Below are 17,493 nucleotides of genomic sequence, written 5' to 3' on the forward strand. Positions count from 1 at the left end.
AAATGTGAAGAATTGAAATAAAATGAGGTAAGATAGTATTGAATGGTTGTGAGGAATAATGTAGGAATGGCTTAGGTATTTATAGGAAAAAAATTGGAATTTTTTTTTTTTTTTAATTTTGTCTAAAAAAATTTCAACAACAACCTGATGTCAGCTAGCCGTTGCTAGTTGGCGTGATGCTGACGCCAGGTAGCCATTGAAAGTGGGATGGGTTGGGAGAATCAAATTGGCTAGCTGGTTGATTATGGGCAGCTCACTTGCCTGGGGTCTGATTTTGGCCGAGTGAGCCCATAAGCCCTTTGGCCTAACCTTCAGTTGGAGACGGTTTTCGTGTCAAAACATGCTATTTTTTGGCATATGGCCTTTTGGCCAGGTCGGTTAGAGATGACCGTAGATCTATGACAACAATTGAATTTCGTGATGGGTAGCTCAACCCTACGTTTTCCGATGCTCATACATTGCTGTCTTGTCATTTGGCCTGCCAAATGATGTGTCTCTTGGGTGTTTAATGAGCTGCAGGATTCCCAGAGCTTAGGCGCTTATGTGGATATAACTCGGGATGAATGCTTCAGAGCTCATGAATGATCAGCTCATGCTCTGATGAAAGTAGTCCAACCTGGGCTAGCTGGCCCTATCTAGGCTTTAATGCTGGTGAGCCTATGTTGCATTGCCTTTAGTGAAATAATGAAGAGAAGTACCGTCCAAACTACCAACATAAATGTCAAGGATTTCGCAATATGCAATTATAAAAAGGTACGTGTCAGGTGCGTAAGCTGCTCTTAACGACTTAAGCTACAAGCCCCGTACATAAATTGCATCATTCGATTTCAAGTTCATTATTTAAATAGACATGGAAGTCGAGAGAAAGATATATAAAACATAAATGGAGAGGAGGGGAGGTAAAGAGAAAGGCACAAGTCACACTTTTATTATCAAAACAAGAGCGAATTGGCTTTTACATTCTGCTGTACACACTCTTCTCATCCTCAGATGTGAATACAACCTAAGTATGCATATGCAAGCCCCCTAATTTTCTCTACAGGAAATCAATTTTCCGAAACTCAGTAAAAAGAAGAAGAAAAAAAATCGAATTTTGAATAAAAATATGAAAAATGAAGGACAAAATGCAAGCTCATGACAAACCTTGAACTAGACCCAGAAGGTGTTACATTTGAGTATACCCTGATCTTCTGTACACTAGATGCAAATGAGACCTTTACGGAGGTTATGGAGCATAACGTTCCATATGGGAACGTGAGGCAACCATATCTAAGTACAATTGGCATTTGTTGTACTTAGCTTAAATGCACTAGAATCAGACATATTATGTGTTGATAATCTTTTGGCATAAAGCAGCACTGCGCCTACACGCCACCACCAAATTTGGTGTTAAAGACATTTTTCTGTTACTACGGATTAGGGCTTATCTATCCCTATGCATCTCATAATAGATCACACCCTTTTGATCTTCAAAATGATGCCTACCTTGTATGATTCACTGAATCAAACTATCTATCTGACTACATAAGGTACGTTCCTGAATGGTCAAGTCTTTACCATTAAGGAACACTTCATTATCTTGGAGGTCTGTGATATAGACCTTTAGTTGTGAAACCTTTGAATTATTCCAAGACCCACTGTATCTCATCACATGAGAGATATGTTAGAGAACTCTTGTTGAGAATATTCAAACTCATGCAATTTTCATCCATCATTGAGTCCCAATATCGATCCATGAAGACAATGTCGTATGTATCGACCAGATCATGATACATCCAATAAGTCAACGCCAAGCATATTGTGTCTACATCAACATGAGCATCAAAAGATTGAAGTCAAGCAGTCCGATCCCAGACAACCTTACTGACCTCTACACGACGTCACTGTTGAAGTCTACCTTCCAAAAACTTGTTTAAGGAATTGGTATGCGTAACTTTCTCACTTACAATGCTTGTAGTTTCATTTGGAAGTTCTATCAAACTCAGGGGGAGTATCCAGAAGTATACTCATTTGACCTTAATGTACACTTTTTCCCTATGCTTAGGAGCATTTCTCCAACTAGATTTTTGCTACCTGACTAGGTTTTGACGAGGCACCCATCCTGGGTTGGTCATACCCTTGTGTACATTCTACTTGCGTCCCAAAGACGTATAGTTTTCACTTAATGCAACTTCTCACTTTTCTCCTTTGACTATGGGCTTTTGTCCCACCTTGGGTTTTTCCATAGCAAGGTTTTGTGAGTTTTACCACCCATGCATTTTTCCGTTTGTTTTGAGACTCGCATTCACTACTTGTGCCAACTAGACGAGACGACTTCATCAATTGGTTTTACATTTGCATGAAGATCTGATGTGCCATCTACCTAAGTATTTGCACACTCAAGGGGGAGTGTTGTGACATATGTTCTAGTGCATATTGTGATTGTGTAAATCCTAAGTAGAGATATATTAGGAATCCTTTGGGATCTAGAAGATCTTTCCTAATAGACTTTGTATTACTTGGAAAGCAAGTTTCTCTCCACCTTATTACTATAAATAAAGGCATAAGGACTGAGGAATCAACACAAAATTCCTCAAGTCTATTCTCCACTCTCTTTTCTCTCCATGATGCACCCTTCAGTTAAATATAGACCACAACATAGGAAAATTAACTAGGTTATAAATGTTCCACTCCCTACCGCAAAAATGTGATATAATGGTGGCACAAAATTAAATTAGGAGAACATCACATAGGCAAACACAATCTGTGCAACCCCACCTTTCCTCATCTATTGGTGTTAAAAATCAGACAGAGCCTAACTTAGGTCACCACATGATTTGTCTCAAGTGTGCTTTCATTCTCAATGGCAAGAGATGACTTGAGAGAAAGTAACAAAAAGGCATGCCACTATTGAAGGCTACCAACATACAATGATTATATATTTTGGAGATTTAAGCTTGAAATCCAATGTGGTATGTTTGCCTAAAAAGTAAATAGAAGAGAAAATAGAAAGGAAAAATTGGAGGTAATCATTGCATTGTTGAAGCAAGACTACAAATGTTTAAAGGAAACTTGTGGAATGATGAAACACTTTACATAACTTGAAATACTGGAATGTAAGTACATTTCAAAATGTAAGGAAGTAATAAAACTAGTAAGAATAATGCAAGAAGAGTCTATCGATAATGATAGTATCAAACTTGACAAAGAAGGTACATGACCTCATAGAAGTGATCAGGGGTGGTTCGAATGATCATCAACCAAATCATAATACAAGATAGCATAGCTGTGTATGTTTTAGAGCTCATGAGTTGTAGGCAGAGAAGCTTTGAAGAAAGCTTTGGGTTGAGTTGAGGAGCTTTGAGTTTTGCTCATAAGTAGTTGAGTGATTGATTGAAGAATCAATTGAAGTTTGTAATTGTAGAGATTGAATTTGATGAACTTCCTAAGCTTTAGGGGTCATGACCTTTATGTATAAGAGTATTGGGGAGCGTCCTCAATCTTATCGTTGAGCTAGAAGGAAGGTGAATTAGGCTATCTCCAACCAAAATAAGGCCAAAGGGCCATGTTTAGCCTATAGCCCTGCAAAAAATTATTATTTTTTAATGAACAGAGCCAAACCATATTTTATACCATCTCCAACCGAGGGGCCAATGGGGCAAAACATAGGCCTTTGACAAAAAATCCATCTCCAACCGAAGGGGGCTTCTTTTAGCTCCCTCAATAATTTATTATTTTAATTGAATTAATATGGTTAATTGAATTAAACTACCATATTAAAATAAGGTTTTTTGACATGTTTTGAGTGCCACTTGTCGCTAAATGAATAAGCCTCCGGATTTCTTATCTTTATATAATCTCAATAAATTTTCAGATAGGATTTTAAGTGACACATGTCGCTAAAGTGAGTAACTCTCCAAATTTCTTATCTTTATGTAATCTTAATAATTTTTCAGATAGGATTTCAAGTGATACATGTCGTTAAAGTGAGATTTCTTAGGGCCTGTTTGGTACCTACTTGAATCCAACTTTTTAAACTAGAAAACAATTTTTAAAAACTGAACTCAAGATTGACTCAAAAATATAGTCTATTCTCTAAAAACATAAAAAGTGAGTTTTTAGAGTTTTTAAACTTAAACTCATTCCTTTCTTTTCGCTCCCTCTTGCCCTCTCACTCCAAATTTATCTCTCTATCTTTTCTTTTTTCTCTCCTTTTTTTTTCATCTTTTTCGTCTCTCCTCCAATTCGCTCTATTCATTCTCTCAGATCTTTCTCTCACTCCTCTTCCTCTCTATCTCATCTGATGCTCTCTCTTCTTTCTCTTTCCTTCAATCATCTCTTACTTTTCTCCTCTCTCATCTTTCTCCCTCTCTTGCGACCCCCTCTTTTTAGATCTCTTTGTCTAGTTTAAGTTGTAAGATTTAAGATTTTTAAATCGCAAACCAATCAAGTTTTTGAGTCTTAAAAAAAAAAAAAAAATTGTTTTCAAGAAATGTTTTTGAGAAATAATAAAAAATTTCAACTAGGATACCAAACAAGCCCTTATCTTTATGTAATCTTAATAATTTTAAACACTACAACAACTTGAATGTTAAAGAGTACAACAACTTAAATTAAGACTACAACTTAAACTTAAAGACTATAATCATCATCTTCATCTACCATTGTAGGAGTTTAGTCGGATGTAGACAACTCACGTTGGGTCATAATTTCCCTCTTTTTCCTATCAAAATATACCTTACTCATTGGAGTATAATCCTTCGTGTTCCTTTCCATGTTCCTATCATCCATCTCTTCCTGTATTTGTTTTGCCCGTTCTTTGTGTCTACGCTTCCTTTCTTCCGTGGCAATGGCAATTTGCTCCGCCATTAATCGCAATGAGGAAGTCATTTCCTCTTGAAAGGCTAACTCCTCCTTTGCCTTCCCATTTTCCTTCAATTTTCAAGCCTTGTTTCGTCCCATAGTCCTAGGTATGGAAGATTGACCCGGAGACGGATTTTCTACCCTTGTTTCTTCAATGATAGGAGATACTTGTTCATTCCCAACTGTATTTGACCCGAACACCGGCATAGGACCAAATCTTTCTTGAGGTGGATCTTGAAATAACACCCACCCTTTATAAATTTCCCAACAACTGTGATGAGTAAAGGGTTTTTTCATGGCATCCATATATAATTGCTCTGCTTGGCGTTCCTAGAAAATATTATTACAAAAATTAAAGAAAATTAATTTACGAAATTAAATGTAATATAATTAAAAAAAATTAAAGGAAATTAATTTATGAAAACACCTACTTTGTCGTATAGATGGGTGCCGCTTTCATGTCTACTTTCGGCCTTTAGCACGACTTGAGGCCATTTATTCAAACTTGGTTGAAGATGTTTTTTCCATTGTGAAGAACAACTCTCTTGGTTTCGGGGATTCTATGGAGTGGTGCCTTTGTAGAACTCATAGTACTTTTGGACATACGAGTCCAAATGCCTTCACTTGTTTGAGAACTACCCTTCACACTATCTTCCGAGACCCATGCTTCATCTTCTTTTCGGGTCCAAGCCCTTTGATTGAAGATTTTGTCATTTGAAAATTATTGAAAAAATTATAGGAAAGATTATTGGAATAGGTAAGAGAATAGAATGTGAAGAATTGAAGTAAAATGAGTTAAGATAGTATGAGATGGTGAAAAGAATATTAGAAATAGTGTAGGAATGACTTAGGTATTTATAGGAAAAAAAAAATTAGAATTTTTATTATTTTTTAAATTTCTTCTAAAAAATTTCAACGATAACGTTGCTAGCTGACGCCAGGTAGCCGTTGCAAGTAGGCTGGGCAGGGAGAATCGGGCTGGCTGGTTGATTATGGCCAGTTAGCTGGCCTGGGGTCTAATTTTTGGCTAGGTGGGGTGCACAAGCCCTTTGGCCTAGCCTTCGGTTGGAGATTATATTCGTATCAAAACGAGCTATTTTTTTAGCCTATGGCCCTTTGGCCAAGTTGGTTAGGCTATATTTCATACCATCTCCAATTGAAAGGGCCAAAGGGCCATGGGCTAAACATAGCCCTGTGACAAAAATTCATCTCCAACCGAGAGGGCCAAAAGGCCATAGGCTAAACATAATTTATTATTTTAATTGAATTAATATAATTAATTAAATTAAACTACCATATTAAAATAAGATTTTGGGACATATTGGAAGATTATTGAAAGAGTTGGCTATTTGAAAATTATTGAAAAAATTAAAGGAAAGATTATTGGAAGAGAATAGAATGTGAAGAATTGAAATAAAATGAGGTAAGATAGTATGAAATGATAAAAAATATGAGAAATGGTGTAGGAAAAAAATTAGACTTTTTAAAAAAAAAAAAATTCGTCAAAAAAAATAAAAAGTAGGCTGGGCAAAAAAAAAGAATCTCCAGCCAACCCACTGGCCTGATTTGGTGGTTTTGGCTAGGTGGAGCCCACAAACCCTTCAGCCTAACCCTTTGTTGAAGATGGTTTTCATGTTATTTTGAACTATTTTTAACCCTATAATCTTCTGGCCGGATTGGTTGGAGATGACCTTAGATCCATGACAACAACTGAATTTCGTGCTAGTTAGCTCAACCCTGTGTTTTCCGACGCTCGTATGTTGCTGCCAAGTCGTTCGGCCTGCTGAATGACGTGTCCCTTGGGCGTTTAATGAGTTGCAGGATTCCCGGAGCCTGGTCGCTTTCGTGGATGTGACTCGGGACGAATGCTTCAGAGCTCATGAAGGATCAGCTCATGCTCTGATGGAAGTAGTCCGACCAGGGCAAGCTGCCCCCAGCTGGGCTTTGATGCTGGTGGGCCTGGGTCGCATTGCCTTTGGTGAAATAATGAAGAGAAATGCAGTCCAGAATACCAACATAAATGCCAAGGATTTCACAATGTGCAATTATAAAATGGTACTTTTTGGGTGCGTAAGCTGCTCTTAACGACTTGAGCTACAAGCTCCATACATAAATTGCATCGTTCGATTTTAATTGCATTATTTAAATGGACATGGAAGTCAAGAGAAAGACAAAACATAGATGGGGAGGAGGGGAGGCAAAGAGAAAGGCACAAGTCACACTTTTATTGTCAAAACAGGAGCGAATTGGTTTTTACATTCTGCTGTACACACTCTTCTCATCCTCGGATATCAACACAACCTAAGTATGCATATGCAAGCCCCCTAATTTTCTCTACAGGAAATCAATTTCCGAAACCCATAAAAAGAAGAAGAAAAATAAATCAAATTTTGAATAAAAATTTGAAAGATGAAGGACAAAAATGCAAGCTCACGACAAACCTGTGACCAGAAAGAATACCAAGAAGCTAACTAAACCAAAATGCAAACCTAGACATCCAAGATTCCAAACCAACTCAAAAGGCCGAAGAGAAAATAAGACGAGAAAAATTGTTTGTTGTTTCTGTTCAATCATGAAAACTAGCTTCTTGGGAGCAGAAGCAGCTAAAAATGCACTGATGCTGTCCCTTTCACTCCTGAGAAATTGTGTTCCCCCACTGTAGGAAGAAAGAAAGCAAAATGTTAACTAGAATGCTCCGTCGGTTAAGAGTCAACGAAAATCAAACTCTACTTTCATAAGGAAAGATCATGTACAGCTTTGGTGGGCAAGCATTCCGACGCATGCAACATAAACTGCAGCAAGCTGAAGAAAGTGAAGAGTACGGAGAGATTCAGAACAATAGAAGGGCCATTTTAAGCTTGTTCTGTTTCCACTTGGGCAACTTATGGAAAGCATCCTTTGCCATACCAAAATGCTCCCTGAACTCCTCTGCTGACAAGTAAATCTGCTTGTGCCAAACTCATATATTAGGAATTTAGGATAAATTGAATACGTATACTTATGATTCCATAACCATTGTAATGCAATTCCACTATGTTACCTCTCGCTTCGTCACATCAATATCCGTAACAGGATCTTCTGATGTTGTTTTAAGGCGTCCATATGGGTGAACTGGGAGGTTCTCATCTTCTGCTTCACCCTCCTTCGCATCTTCCTGTATGGTGAGGGATTCTAGTTTACTGGTCATAGAATTCTCCTTGTTATTTGTCTCCTGTTGTTTTGGCTTGGGGGGCCCTGGGCTCACTGCAGCCGTAGAAAAAATGCTTTAAATTTAGTACCTCTGAAGGAACTGAGTGAGACAATTTTTGTGTGGAAGGAGCTTAACAGATACTTACTTTTCGGCGATCTTGGTATATTAGATTCTCTTGCTGGTCCTGTTTTATCAAAACTAGCAGTGAGTGCTGCTATAGCAGATGATTTTGAAGCCAATTTTGATGAATCTGGAGTCACAGATTTGGGGTACAGTTTTGTGACCATTGGAGGTGGAGTTGAAAGGTTTCTGGCATTAGCATTCTCAAAAGTAGCAGCCAGTGCATTGAAAGCTGGAGATCTACCCCTCACACGAACTCGATCAGGGCTGAAAGACATGCTTCTGGAACGCTGTGATTTTTCTGGTGCACTAGACCTTCCACCATAGGATACAGGTGCTCTCCGTTTTGGTTTCTAATCAAGCATTAGATAATGAATTAGGAAATAAATATTAAGCACTAATCCGGCAACAAGGTGCGACAAGTTGCCTGTGTAAAGTCAAAATGCAGGAGGGCCACACTTGCATTAATCACACAGATAATAACACGGTGTGACTATTGATGGTTGATTAATATTATGAATACTAAGCTTTCTTTATTGTATACTTCCTGTGTACTTGGATTTCACCTGTTAAATAAAAATTCATCTTACTTGTAAAAATGTAAATTGAGACTTACGTTTTCACAAACAGAAATTTATAACACACAAAAACACCGTGGCTCGCAACTCTGGCATATACATTTGAGCGTCCTAACCCACCCTAAATAGAACCACCAAATGGGATGGATCTTATGAAAATATGGGAAGATATATGGTACCTAGTCAACTTAATTTGGCCTTTCAGTTAGCACTGGTTCCAAAGGTGCTACAGCTAAGATTTGAAGGGATTTTATCAATTCAGATGTGAAGCCCGCAAAACTTACAGACACAGAGAGTTTAAGTCCCAAATTCTACACATTCTTTGAATTTGTGAGACAATCATGGGACGGTCAATATTTACTTAGAACTTATGACCAAACAAAACACCAAAAACCAATATATATTTATATAATATTCTTCCTATAATCTCTCACTACAAGATATCGCAAACTGTCCACTGAGTTTTGTGTGACAATCATGGGGTTGTAGTCAATATCCCATAAGACGTACTAGAATTTAATCAAAATTTTAATCAAGTATGCCATAGAGAATTCAAAATAAGCATAGATAATAACAAACTCATAAGACTACTCATGATCAACTTCTTATTCAATCAATAAGACATAAGGAGGCTTACATTTACAGTTGGACTACCCCCATTTTTCAGTATAGTAAGTTTCCTTTGGAAAGAGTTCCCGTGCATCTGTACCAAAAACATAAGGAAAATTAGATTCTCAAAATGATCTCAAATTTTGGTGATAACTTGATAATGATTATAGGACTCACAGAAGATTTTGCAGAGTCCCAAGTGAAGAAGCGTGTGAAGAAAGGTGGCTCACTTCCTTCCATGATGATATATATTGAAGCTTCACGAGATAATTGTTCCATGAAAAAATCATGCTCAAGAAATTTCTGTCAAAAGTTAGAATTGCCAACACATAGTAACATTAGAAATCTTAAAGATAGTTCACACAATTGTAAACCAATATGAGAAAACATAACTCAGATTAAGCTTCTACCAAAAGTTGACAAAATTTCAAAGAAAGTGACATGTATCTTAAAAGATGGTTGACACAGTTGTACTGATATTACAATCTCATGTCAGATTATAAAGTTATTGAGGTAAATAATCGTGTAGAGCAATATTATAAGTTTCTAGATATAGAGAAACAGGTATAGATTTAAGAGTTTTTATTTTGCCATGGTCCAGTGGACAGTGCATAGCAGGCTTAAAGGCAAAAGGACATTGTGTTTTGATAGTATAAATGCTAGCTTGTGAAGAAAAGTACAGCTATGCTATTGCTTTCAGTCAAACTCTAAAAAGTCGTACCTCCCCAATAGTTAAAGCCTGCATCCTATCCTTGAAGTTGACCTGTTGGCCAACCCAAACAAAGATGTCTACATGACAATCCAAGATGAATATATCTTCAGTCATCAAATCATCCTGGGTGAAGTTGTATATCTCTACTACCTGCAACAATGACTTCAGTTTAAAGCTGTGTGCAAAAATAAATCCATAGTAATATTGCACAAATTTGATCAGCTGATGCAAGAAAGCCTCAGCCCTGTAAGTTTAATGATTTTAAATCACCTCATTCTTAAGTTTCATAATCTGTTTATGCTATGATTTACAGACACAGACAGAACTACCAACTATCATGTGTTGATAAAGACAGGTGTCAGACATGTTTCACAGAAACTTAGACACAGGGATGAGCGGATATCTATTTTTCTGGTTTTTGAAACCTAACTTGTGCAATATAGTAAGTTCGATATCATGCTAGCATGAAATATCAAAAAATCAACCATGTTGATTTATCATGTCAGAAATGCAAAACGTAACCGTTTATAACTTTTCTTGTTTTTTGTCAACCCTTTATAACTTTTCCCTAACTGAAACAAACATTTTTGAAGTATTGGTATCCAAATGAATGTCTGAAACAGGGTCACAAGAATCTCGCGTCCTTAGGTTTTCAGAGAAGGTTGCTTTTTGTTGAAGCAGTGTCACAACTCGTAAGGTTATGACATAATACAAAAAATATGTCACGTGAAACAATAGTATAAACAAATAGTTCAAATAATACCTGTACTGTTTATAATACATATAACTGAAAAGATCCTGCATTTAGCATAGTCTAACATTACTGTTGTGGTGGATTAGAAATGATAAACCAAGATATGTACCTTCAAATTTCCTGAAGATCGATGTCCAGTGTAGTTATAATCAGAACAACAGAAAGGGGAGAAAAAGGTCAAAAACTTTGTGGTTAAACCAAATTGAAAATTTCATCATCTAGCTCAGACAAGTTTCATACCATTTGAGAAGGTGCAAGAAAATAGGCGGGGGTCGCTTTCACCAGATCTTACAATCTTTTGGCTGGGATACTCGGTCTTTCCTCCTAACAACTCCCAAAACTGTTCAGACTCGGAATTTTCCTTTTGCATTTTCGACTGAAGATCCGGCTGTAGATAATTCAAAGCATATAAGAAGTAGATTAATAAGCAGATCAGCTGTAAAAAAATAGCATACATTATAAAAACCAATTCATACACAAAACAGATGATTACTAATAGAACCGAAAGCACCCTCATAAAATAAAAAATTAGTAAGTTGAACCAACCAAATCGACTCTACTGTAGTTCACCTGCGAGTAGGATGACAATATTTATACAAACGACCTAGATGCAAAGATGCATGTCACAAGAATTACTAGCCTTTCCATCATTACAGATATGAACAAATATATATCTCACATAGAAAGGTCTATCTTCTATAGCACTTTCTATAACTATAAGAAACATAGAGCACAACAGACCTTTATTAAATCGAGCTGCCTCTCAACAAGTTCATGATCATCCGAGGTTGTGAGGCCTCCAGACCAGGTAAAGACAGTTGAGCCACTATGTAATATATAACAGTAGGAGGAATTCAAAGATGATGCAACCTGATGGCAGGGATTAAGAGAAAAAAGAAGAAGGGATGATTGTTAACATCCATATACAGGACAGAAATATACAAGTCTATTTACTATGGGTACCGTTCTGTGAGCAAAACCAGAAGAAAAAGGAACAACGGAAGAAAGAAAGGACTTACTGCATCAACTTGTATTGCTTGCATATTATCAGGTCCAGATCCCTGGACACGAAATAATGCAACACCATCTTCTTGATATGTCTCATCTGGAACTTCTTTCTCCGCAACATAATTTTTGTATCCGTCACTGAGACCACCCTGATAAATTTCACATAGTCCATTTTGTGGTAAATTGAAAATATGCTATTACGTTCTAATGATGATTTCAATAACTTTCTTTCTTTTGTCCTTTTATTTCAATATTACTTTTCTCTATGGCATCATAGATTATACAAACCTTCAAAACAATTATGCTTTGGAAGATTGAATGGAACTGAATTGGTTCATTTCCTTCATAGATACGAGCCTAGAAATTAAAGATAAAATATCATCAGTAAGCAACAAAGAAATAAGTAAATTAATTGCATCAGGGTAACAATAGCATTTTAGTTGAAGGAAAACTACCTGGGCAGCAAGAAACTTCATTGACTCAACCATTTTGCTTGCTAGCGATAAGGCTGATACCCTTTCATCCTGTTTGGAGTAGAAATTCATATTTAGTAAGCCTTCCACTTGGGGCTAAATCTATGAACAAACATACATCTCTCTAATCTCATAAATATGCCACATGTAGCTTGGAAAGAGAGAAGGAACATATGACTCAATTAACTCGAAGAAAATTATTTTAGTTGAGTTGATGTCCTTAGAACGATGTGCATCAAGGCAACACTTCAAGCCTAACTGCTGAAATTTACAGTCACATTCCAAGTGCAAGACTGACCAATTACATTGCCAGAAAATGCTCAAGATTTAAAAGCAATCTGATTTAGGTTGAAAATGCCTGATCTTTGTTTCCATACGTTTTAGTTTCCACCATTTTCACATAGACATGAATAGGCATAAGAAATTAGCACATAATCCAGGAGCTTAGATAGATCCTTTGTTTCTAGAGAGGGCTGAATACTGACAAAGGATTCCGGTGGACAAACCCAGGTAATTAGAGAATTCTATGAACATATCATGGTTAAAAAGTTGGACTTTACCATTTCAAAAAAAAATTTCTGACTTTTATATGGTACTCCTCAATCAAAACTTTATTCATGCGTAGAATATTATATGTGCACTTATTTCGACTAGAAACCTATTTGTATAATTTCCTGGTTTTTATAGGGAATTGCTGTAAAGCCTTGGAATAGTTTATGATATTCTGAGCATTGTGTCAAGATTGATAAGATGCTTGGTAAATTATTACCTCAACGCTCTGCCTTCCAAACCATGTTCCTATAAGGTGTTCCTCTTTATCCTCTCCTGGATATGCATAATGAAAAATATAGCAATCTCCACTGTAAAATTTTGATTGATCAGAAGATTGAAGGTTAATCTTTTCCTGGCCATTCACACGCCAAACCTGCCAAAACATGATAAAGCTACCATTAGCAAGATCACGTAACCAAAAGTCGACATGAGGTTTATATTCACATATCTTAGCAACAGTAATATGAAACTAAAGCAAAACCAAAATATAGCATTCCAAATGATTGTTCATGTTTCCCTAAGACCTCATTTATGATGAGTCAGAGATGATTCTTGTAGAATGTTACAACCCCTTAGTTTTATGGTTAGTATTCAAAACTAAACATGAGGCTTTCTAACCAAGTTCGTGGAATTTCCATACAGTTCGCGAATTGATTCTGAAGCCTTCCTCTTTTATATCTTCGTCATATGTCATAGACAAATATCTTCCTTTTTAACTATTTTGAAAAGAAAAGACAAAAAGAGTGCGGTCAACTAGCTTTGTCGAGTTTGTGTTAACAAAAGAGGTTCTTGGTTCAAGGGAAGCTTTTCCATAAAGAATTGAATAACAAACAAGTACGAGCATTTCTATGCAAGAATGGTTACAAAAGGAACCAGAAAAACATGAGAAACAAAAAAAAGTGCAATAAATATAGATATAAAGCACCTGCAAGTTTCCAGTGCAATCAATGTATGGTTGAGGTTCTTCTTTTACAGGATCAGCTTTCAACAGACCCTTCACATTAACCCCTTGACGCTTTAAGAGTGCTGCAGAAAGAATGAGAAGCAACAGAAGCGATATGATCATAAGGACAAAATATGTTGCAAGCAAGGAAAAGAAAAAGAAAAAGAAAAAGAAAAATCAGAAGCAAAACAGTCCAGACAGACCTGCAACCTTGCCCCTACCATCTTCTGACACGGCTACATCAGCTGTTTGGGGCCACGAATCGAATTTGGACCTAAACATAACTGTCTCAAAGCCCTCAATTACACGAATTATGTGGGATTTCGATCGATCAGGAGGACGGACTAGTTCCTATATGGTGAGATTGACAGAAAACAAGGGTTAATGAGAACATACAACACGATGCAAAATTGATGATAGGTGGAAAAAGCAAAGGCAATGACTAGTACTTCTGCAGCTCCACTTGCACTCCTTCTTTGGTCAAGAGATGTATTTCTCCCCATCCAAACAAACACTTCCAACCCACAATCTAGAAGATAGCACTTATTTGTGTCTAGCAAATCCCTCGTCAAAGCATCACCCTCAACTGGTTCTGCCTGTCCCTTCTCAACACTTCAAAGGAAAATATCTTTCTTTCAGAACTACAATATCATTGGATTTCAAAACTCATAATCACAAATGAAACTTCACTTAAATAAACAAAGTTATCCATTATTATAGGCAATGCTGCAAGTATCTGACTTCTGTTTTTGTTGAAAAGAAGGGAAAATGAATAGATTTCTTAAATGGATCAAAGAGTTGGAAAGAAAAGGAATGGATGACTAACACAAGTACACTTATGAATGTGTATGAAGCAACATATTATGCCTTCTAAAAACAATGAGGTGCAGTTAATATGGCAGAGATCATTGTAAGACTATATATAATAGAAAAGGGTTAAATTAGATGGAAAGTTACCAAAGAAGCTTAGTAGGATAAGAATCAAAACTTTTGTCCTCATTGGTGGCTGTTTTCCTTGGAAGTGGAGCAAAACCACCAAATAAACCCCAAAATTCTCCACTTTCTGCATCAGCCATCAACTTTCCATCCTCTACAAAAGTAGATTGACTTAGAGAGAGCAAAAATGACAGTTAATATCATAATTGAACTTTCCACTATGCAATTTGACTTACCAATGGAAGCTATCTCACATTTCCCATCATGATATGCGTCTTTAATGTACTGGACAACTTCTAACGCCTTAGCTCTTTCTTGAATAGATGAGTTTGAACCATTAAATTGAAAAATTTTAGACTTGGTATCCAAAATAAAAATGTCATCATGGCTGAGTGAAGATCGAGCAAAAGCAACCTGTACATATGTATGCGTTAAATATGCAAACAACTTGCACATATGTGTGTATGTGTGTGACCATGCATGTGTTATGTAGATCAACAAGTTTTATCCATCATCAGCAGAGAACCTATGCACATAGACTTGCCTCTTTGACATGGACAACATGTTTTCCTTGGCACACAAACAATCGTGTTTTGTGTTCTTCAGCCTCAGCATGTTTGAACCCAGATGCAACTCCACCTTCTTGAGGTATGATACATGGTTTGAAATAAGATAGGAACTTGGCAGTTTCGTGACCCTGTACTTCACGATACTGGACAGCACGTCCTCCAAGGGTTGCATCTAACTCAACTGTCTTGATGGCAGCAGCTCCAGCTTCATCCTGTTTTAACAGATCCCCATGTCAGAAAGATATGCCAAGAATTCAAAATCAGATAATAACTTCAACAGTGTAAATTGTAGAGTTTACCTGAGACGTATCCTTTCCAAGCCAATAATGAATCTCATGCCGCAAAGCCCCACTTTTTGAGGCTGTAGTCTGAATAGGAAGTTAATCAACTCAGAAGTTAGTCAAAGTATTGAAAATTCATAAAACAGGAGCGTAACGCAAAATATAAGAGATTTAATATCCAGAATACTAAAGAGTATTTAGATTAACTCATATTTCATTAATAAACTTGTCACGTGGATGTGGCTCATATCACGATAAAGGCAAGGTATGGTTTGAAGTGTTTAGGGAAACCAGCAATCACAAAGAAAGCTTCTGGACGTTGCGCAGTGTGCTACTAAGAGTAATCAAAATATATTGCTATGTGAGAAATGAGTTGGATTACATCTATTCACTTACTTTCAGGATCACATAAGAGTCCCCTGTAAAAAATTTGCCATAAGAGGACTTTGGGATAGGAGCAGGGCGAAAGTTTTCAATGCGCCATATTTCAAGTCCACTATAGATTGTCAAGGAGATAACATAAAAACCATACAAATCCAAACTTAAAAGAACAGAAATAGCAACAGTATGTTAACAGTTGCCGTCTTTATGTTCTGTTTCCCTCATAAGTTGCAAACTAGTGCATTGATTAGAAAAGTACGTCTGAAAGACAAATGTCAAAAACTGTAAAGAAGATGAATATTTCATGAGATAAAGGATACTCCTTTTGTCCAGCTCCCTGGAAAGCTGGATCCAAGTCTCTCATGGAAACAGCCATTTTGTTTTTGCAGCTGTATCTATTAAGTTATCCACAACTTTGGCAAGAAGATTGGTGCCAAGCTGCCTCAAACAATTTGGCACTACAAAAGAGCATACAAATGTTAAAAGGATTGATTACCAATAAATTCAGAAACAACTAGGTAGAATGGTACAATCCACAGTTCAGAAATAAGTGTCAGTTATTTGTTTGGTGAAACATTAATGAAAATAGACACACAGGCAGAGAAGCAATTTCCACCCAGGTCGCATTTTAACACTCACAGACACATGTGCGGCTTCACATGCACCCGCACGCATTCACATTGAGAAAAGTCATGGAAGCGAAAACCAAAGGAGTGAAATGACAACTTCACAGATACTCCGAACCGAAAAAATAAAAAATAAAAAAATTCCAAGAGCATGGCAGAGATATACAACGAGTTCCAAGTTTCGAATTTAGGGACCACTTGATTATAATATTTATCTCTAACTTTCATGGAAAATCTTATTTAAACAAGTGCAAAAATTAAAAATCTCAGCTGAAATTAAACAACAAAACACGGTGATTTCTCTTAGAGATTCAATCATAACACACCAATCCGATCAAACCCACATCAGAACATAGCAAAATGCACAAAACCCAAAATTTTCTAACAATTGTACGATTAGAAAAGCATGTTACATGGGTTTATCGCATTGAATTCAGAAAATAAAACAGTAATTCACAAACCCAATGAGCAAAACATTGAAAAATAAACAAACTGGTAAAAAAAACCCATGATCGAAAGCTTGAATTTTGAGCATACCTGGTGGCTTTTGGCGACGAAAATCCCAATTGGAGGAGACCCAGATCCAATCTAACGCAGATAGCTTACAGAAAAAATTAAATCCATATTCATTTTCTGGAAAATTGATAAAGTGAGAGAGGGATGAAGAAAAATGAAAAAACACAAAAGCTGAGAGGAAAGAAAGTAAAGTGTGGGGGCTGCAGAAAGAAGAAGAAGAAGAAGAAGAAGAAAAATGGAAATTGTAGAGAGAGATAGAGAGAGAGAGAGAGAGAGAGAGAGAAAGGTGATGGGAGAGAGAGGGAGGTTGGTTGGAGGGAATAATGAGCTGCCAGGCGTGCTTATCACTAACAGCAACAAAAAGAGGCTACACTCTCTCTCTCTCCCCCCACAAAGCACAGAT

At 36.8% G+C, this 17,493-nt stretch overlaps 1 protein-coding gene across 2 annotated transcripts; it reads right to left on the reverse strand.

The window, feature by feature from the left end:
* Nucleotides 1-7,050: 7,050 nt before the first annotated feature.
* Nucleotides 7,051-17,493, reverse strand: VLN5 (actin filament bundling protein P-115-ABP protein). Of its 2 annotated transcripts, XR_011068806.2 has the most exons (24): nucleotides 17,112-17,493; nucleotides 16,269-16,406; nucleotides 15,964-16,063; nucleotides 15,586-15,654; nucleotides 15,262-15,498; nucleotides 14,954-15,131; nucleotides 14,739-14,871; nucleotides 14,231-14,393; nucleotides 13,985-14,132; nucleotides 13,764-13,864; nucleotides 13,056-13,211; nucleotides 12,269-12,337; nucleotides 12,102-12,170; nucleotides 11,825-11,962; nucleotides 11,547-11,675; nucleotides 11,046-11,193; nucleotides 10,915-10,925; nucleotides 10,061-10,201; nucleotides 9,517-9,642; nucleotides 9,368-9,433; nucleotides 8,178-8,505; nucleotides 7,883-8,085; nucleotides 7,596-7,786; nucleotides 7,051-7,498 (listed from the first exon to the last, which is right to left on the reverse strand). XR_011068806.2 is itself a non-coding variant. In XM_068476165.2 (23 exons), the coding sequence occupies exons 2-23, from the start codon at nucleotides 16,322-16,324 to the stop codon at nucleotides 7,673-7,675; spliced, it is 2,883 nt and encodes a 960-aa protein (XP_068332266.2). In that variant the 5' UTR covers nucleotides 16,325-16,406; nucleotides 17,112-17,493; the 3' UTR covers nucleotides 7,051-7,672. The 2 variants fall into 2 exon arrangements, 1 of the variants encoding a protein (XP_068332266.2); XM_068476165.2 differs by having other exon boundaries at nucleotides 7,051-7,786.

This window comes from Pyrus communis, chromosome 13, assembly GCF_041283825.1.
Source record: "Pyrus communis isolate YQ-2024b chromosome 13, ASM4128382v1, whole genome shotgun sequence".
Classification (NCBI taxonomy): domain Eukaryota; kingdom Viridiplantae; phylum Streptophyta; class Magnoliopsida; order Rosales; family Rosaceae; genus Pyrus; species Pyrus communis.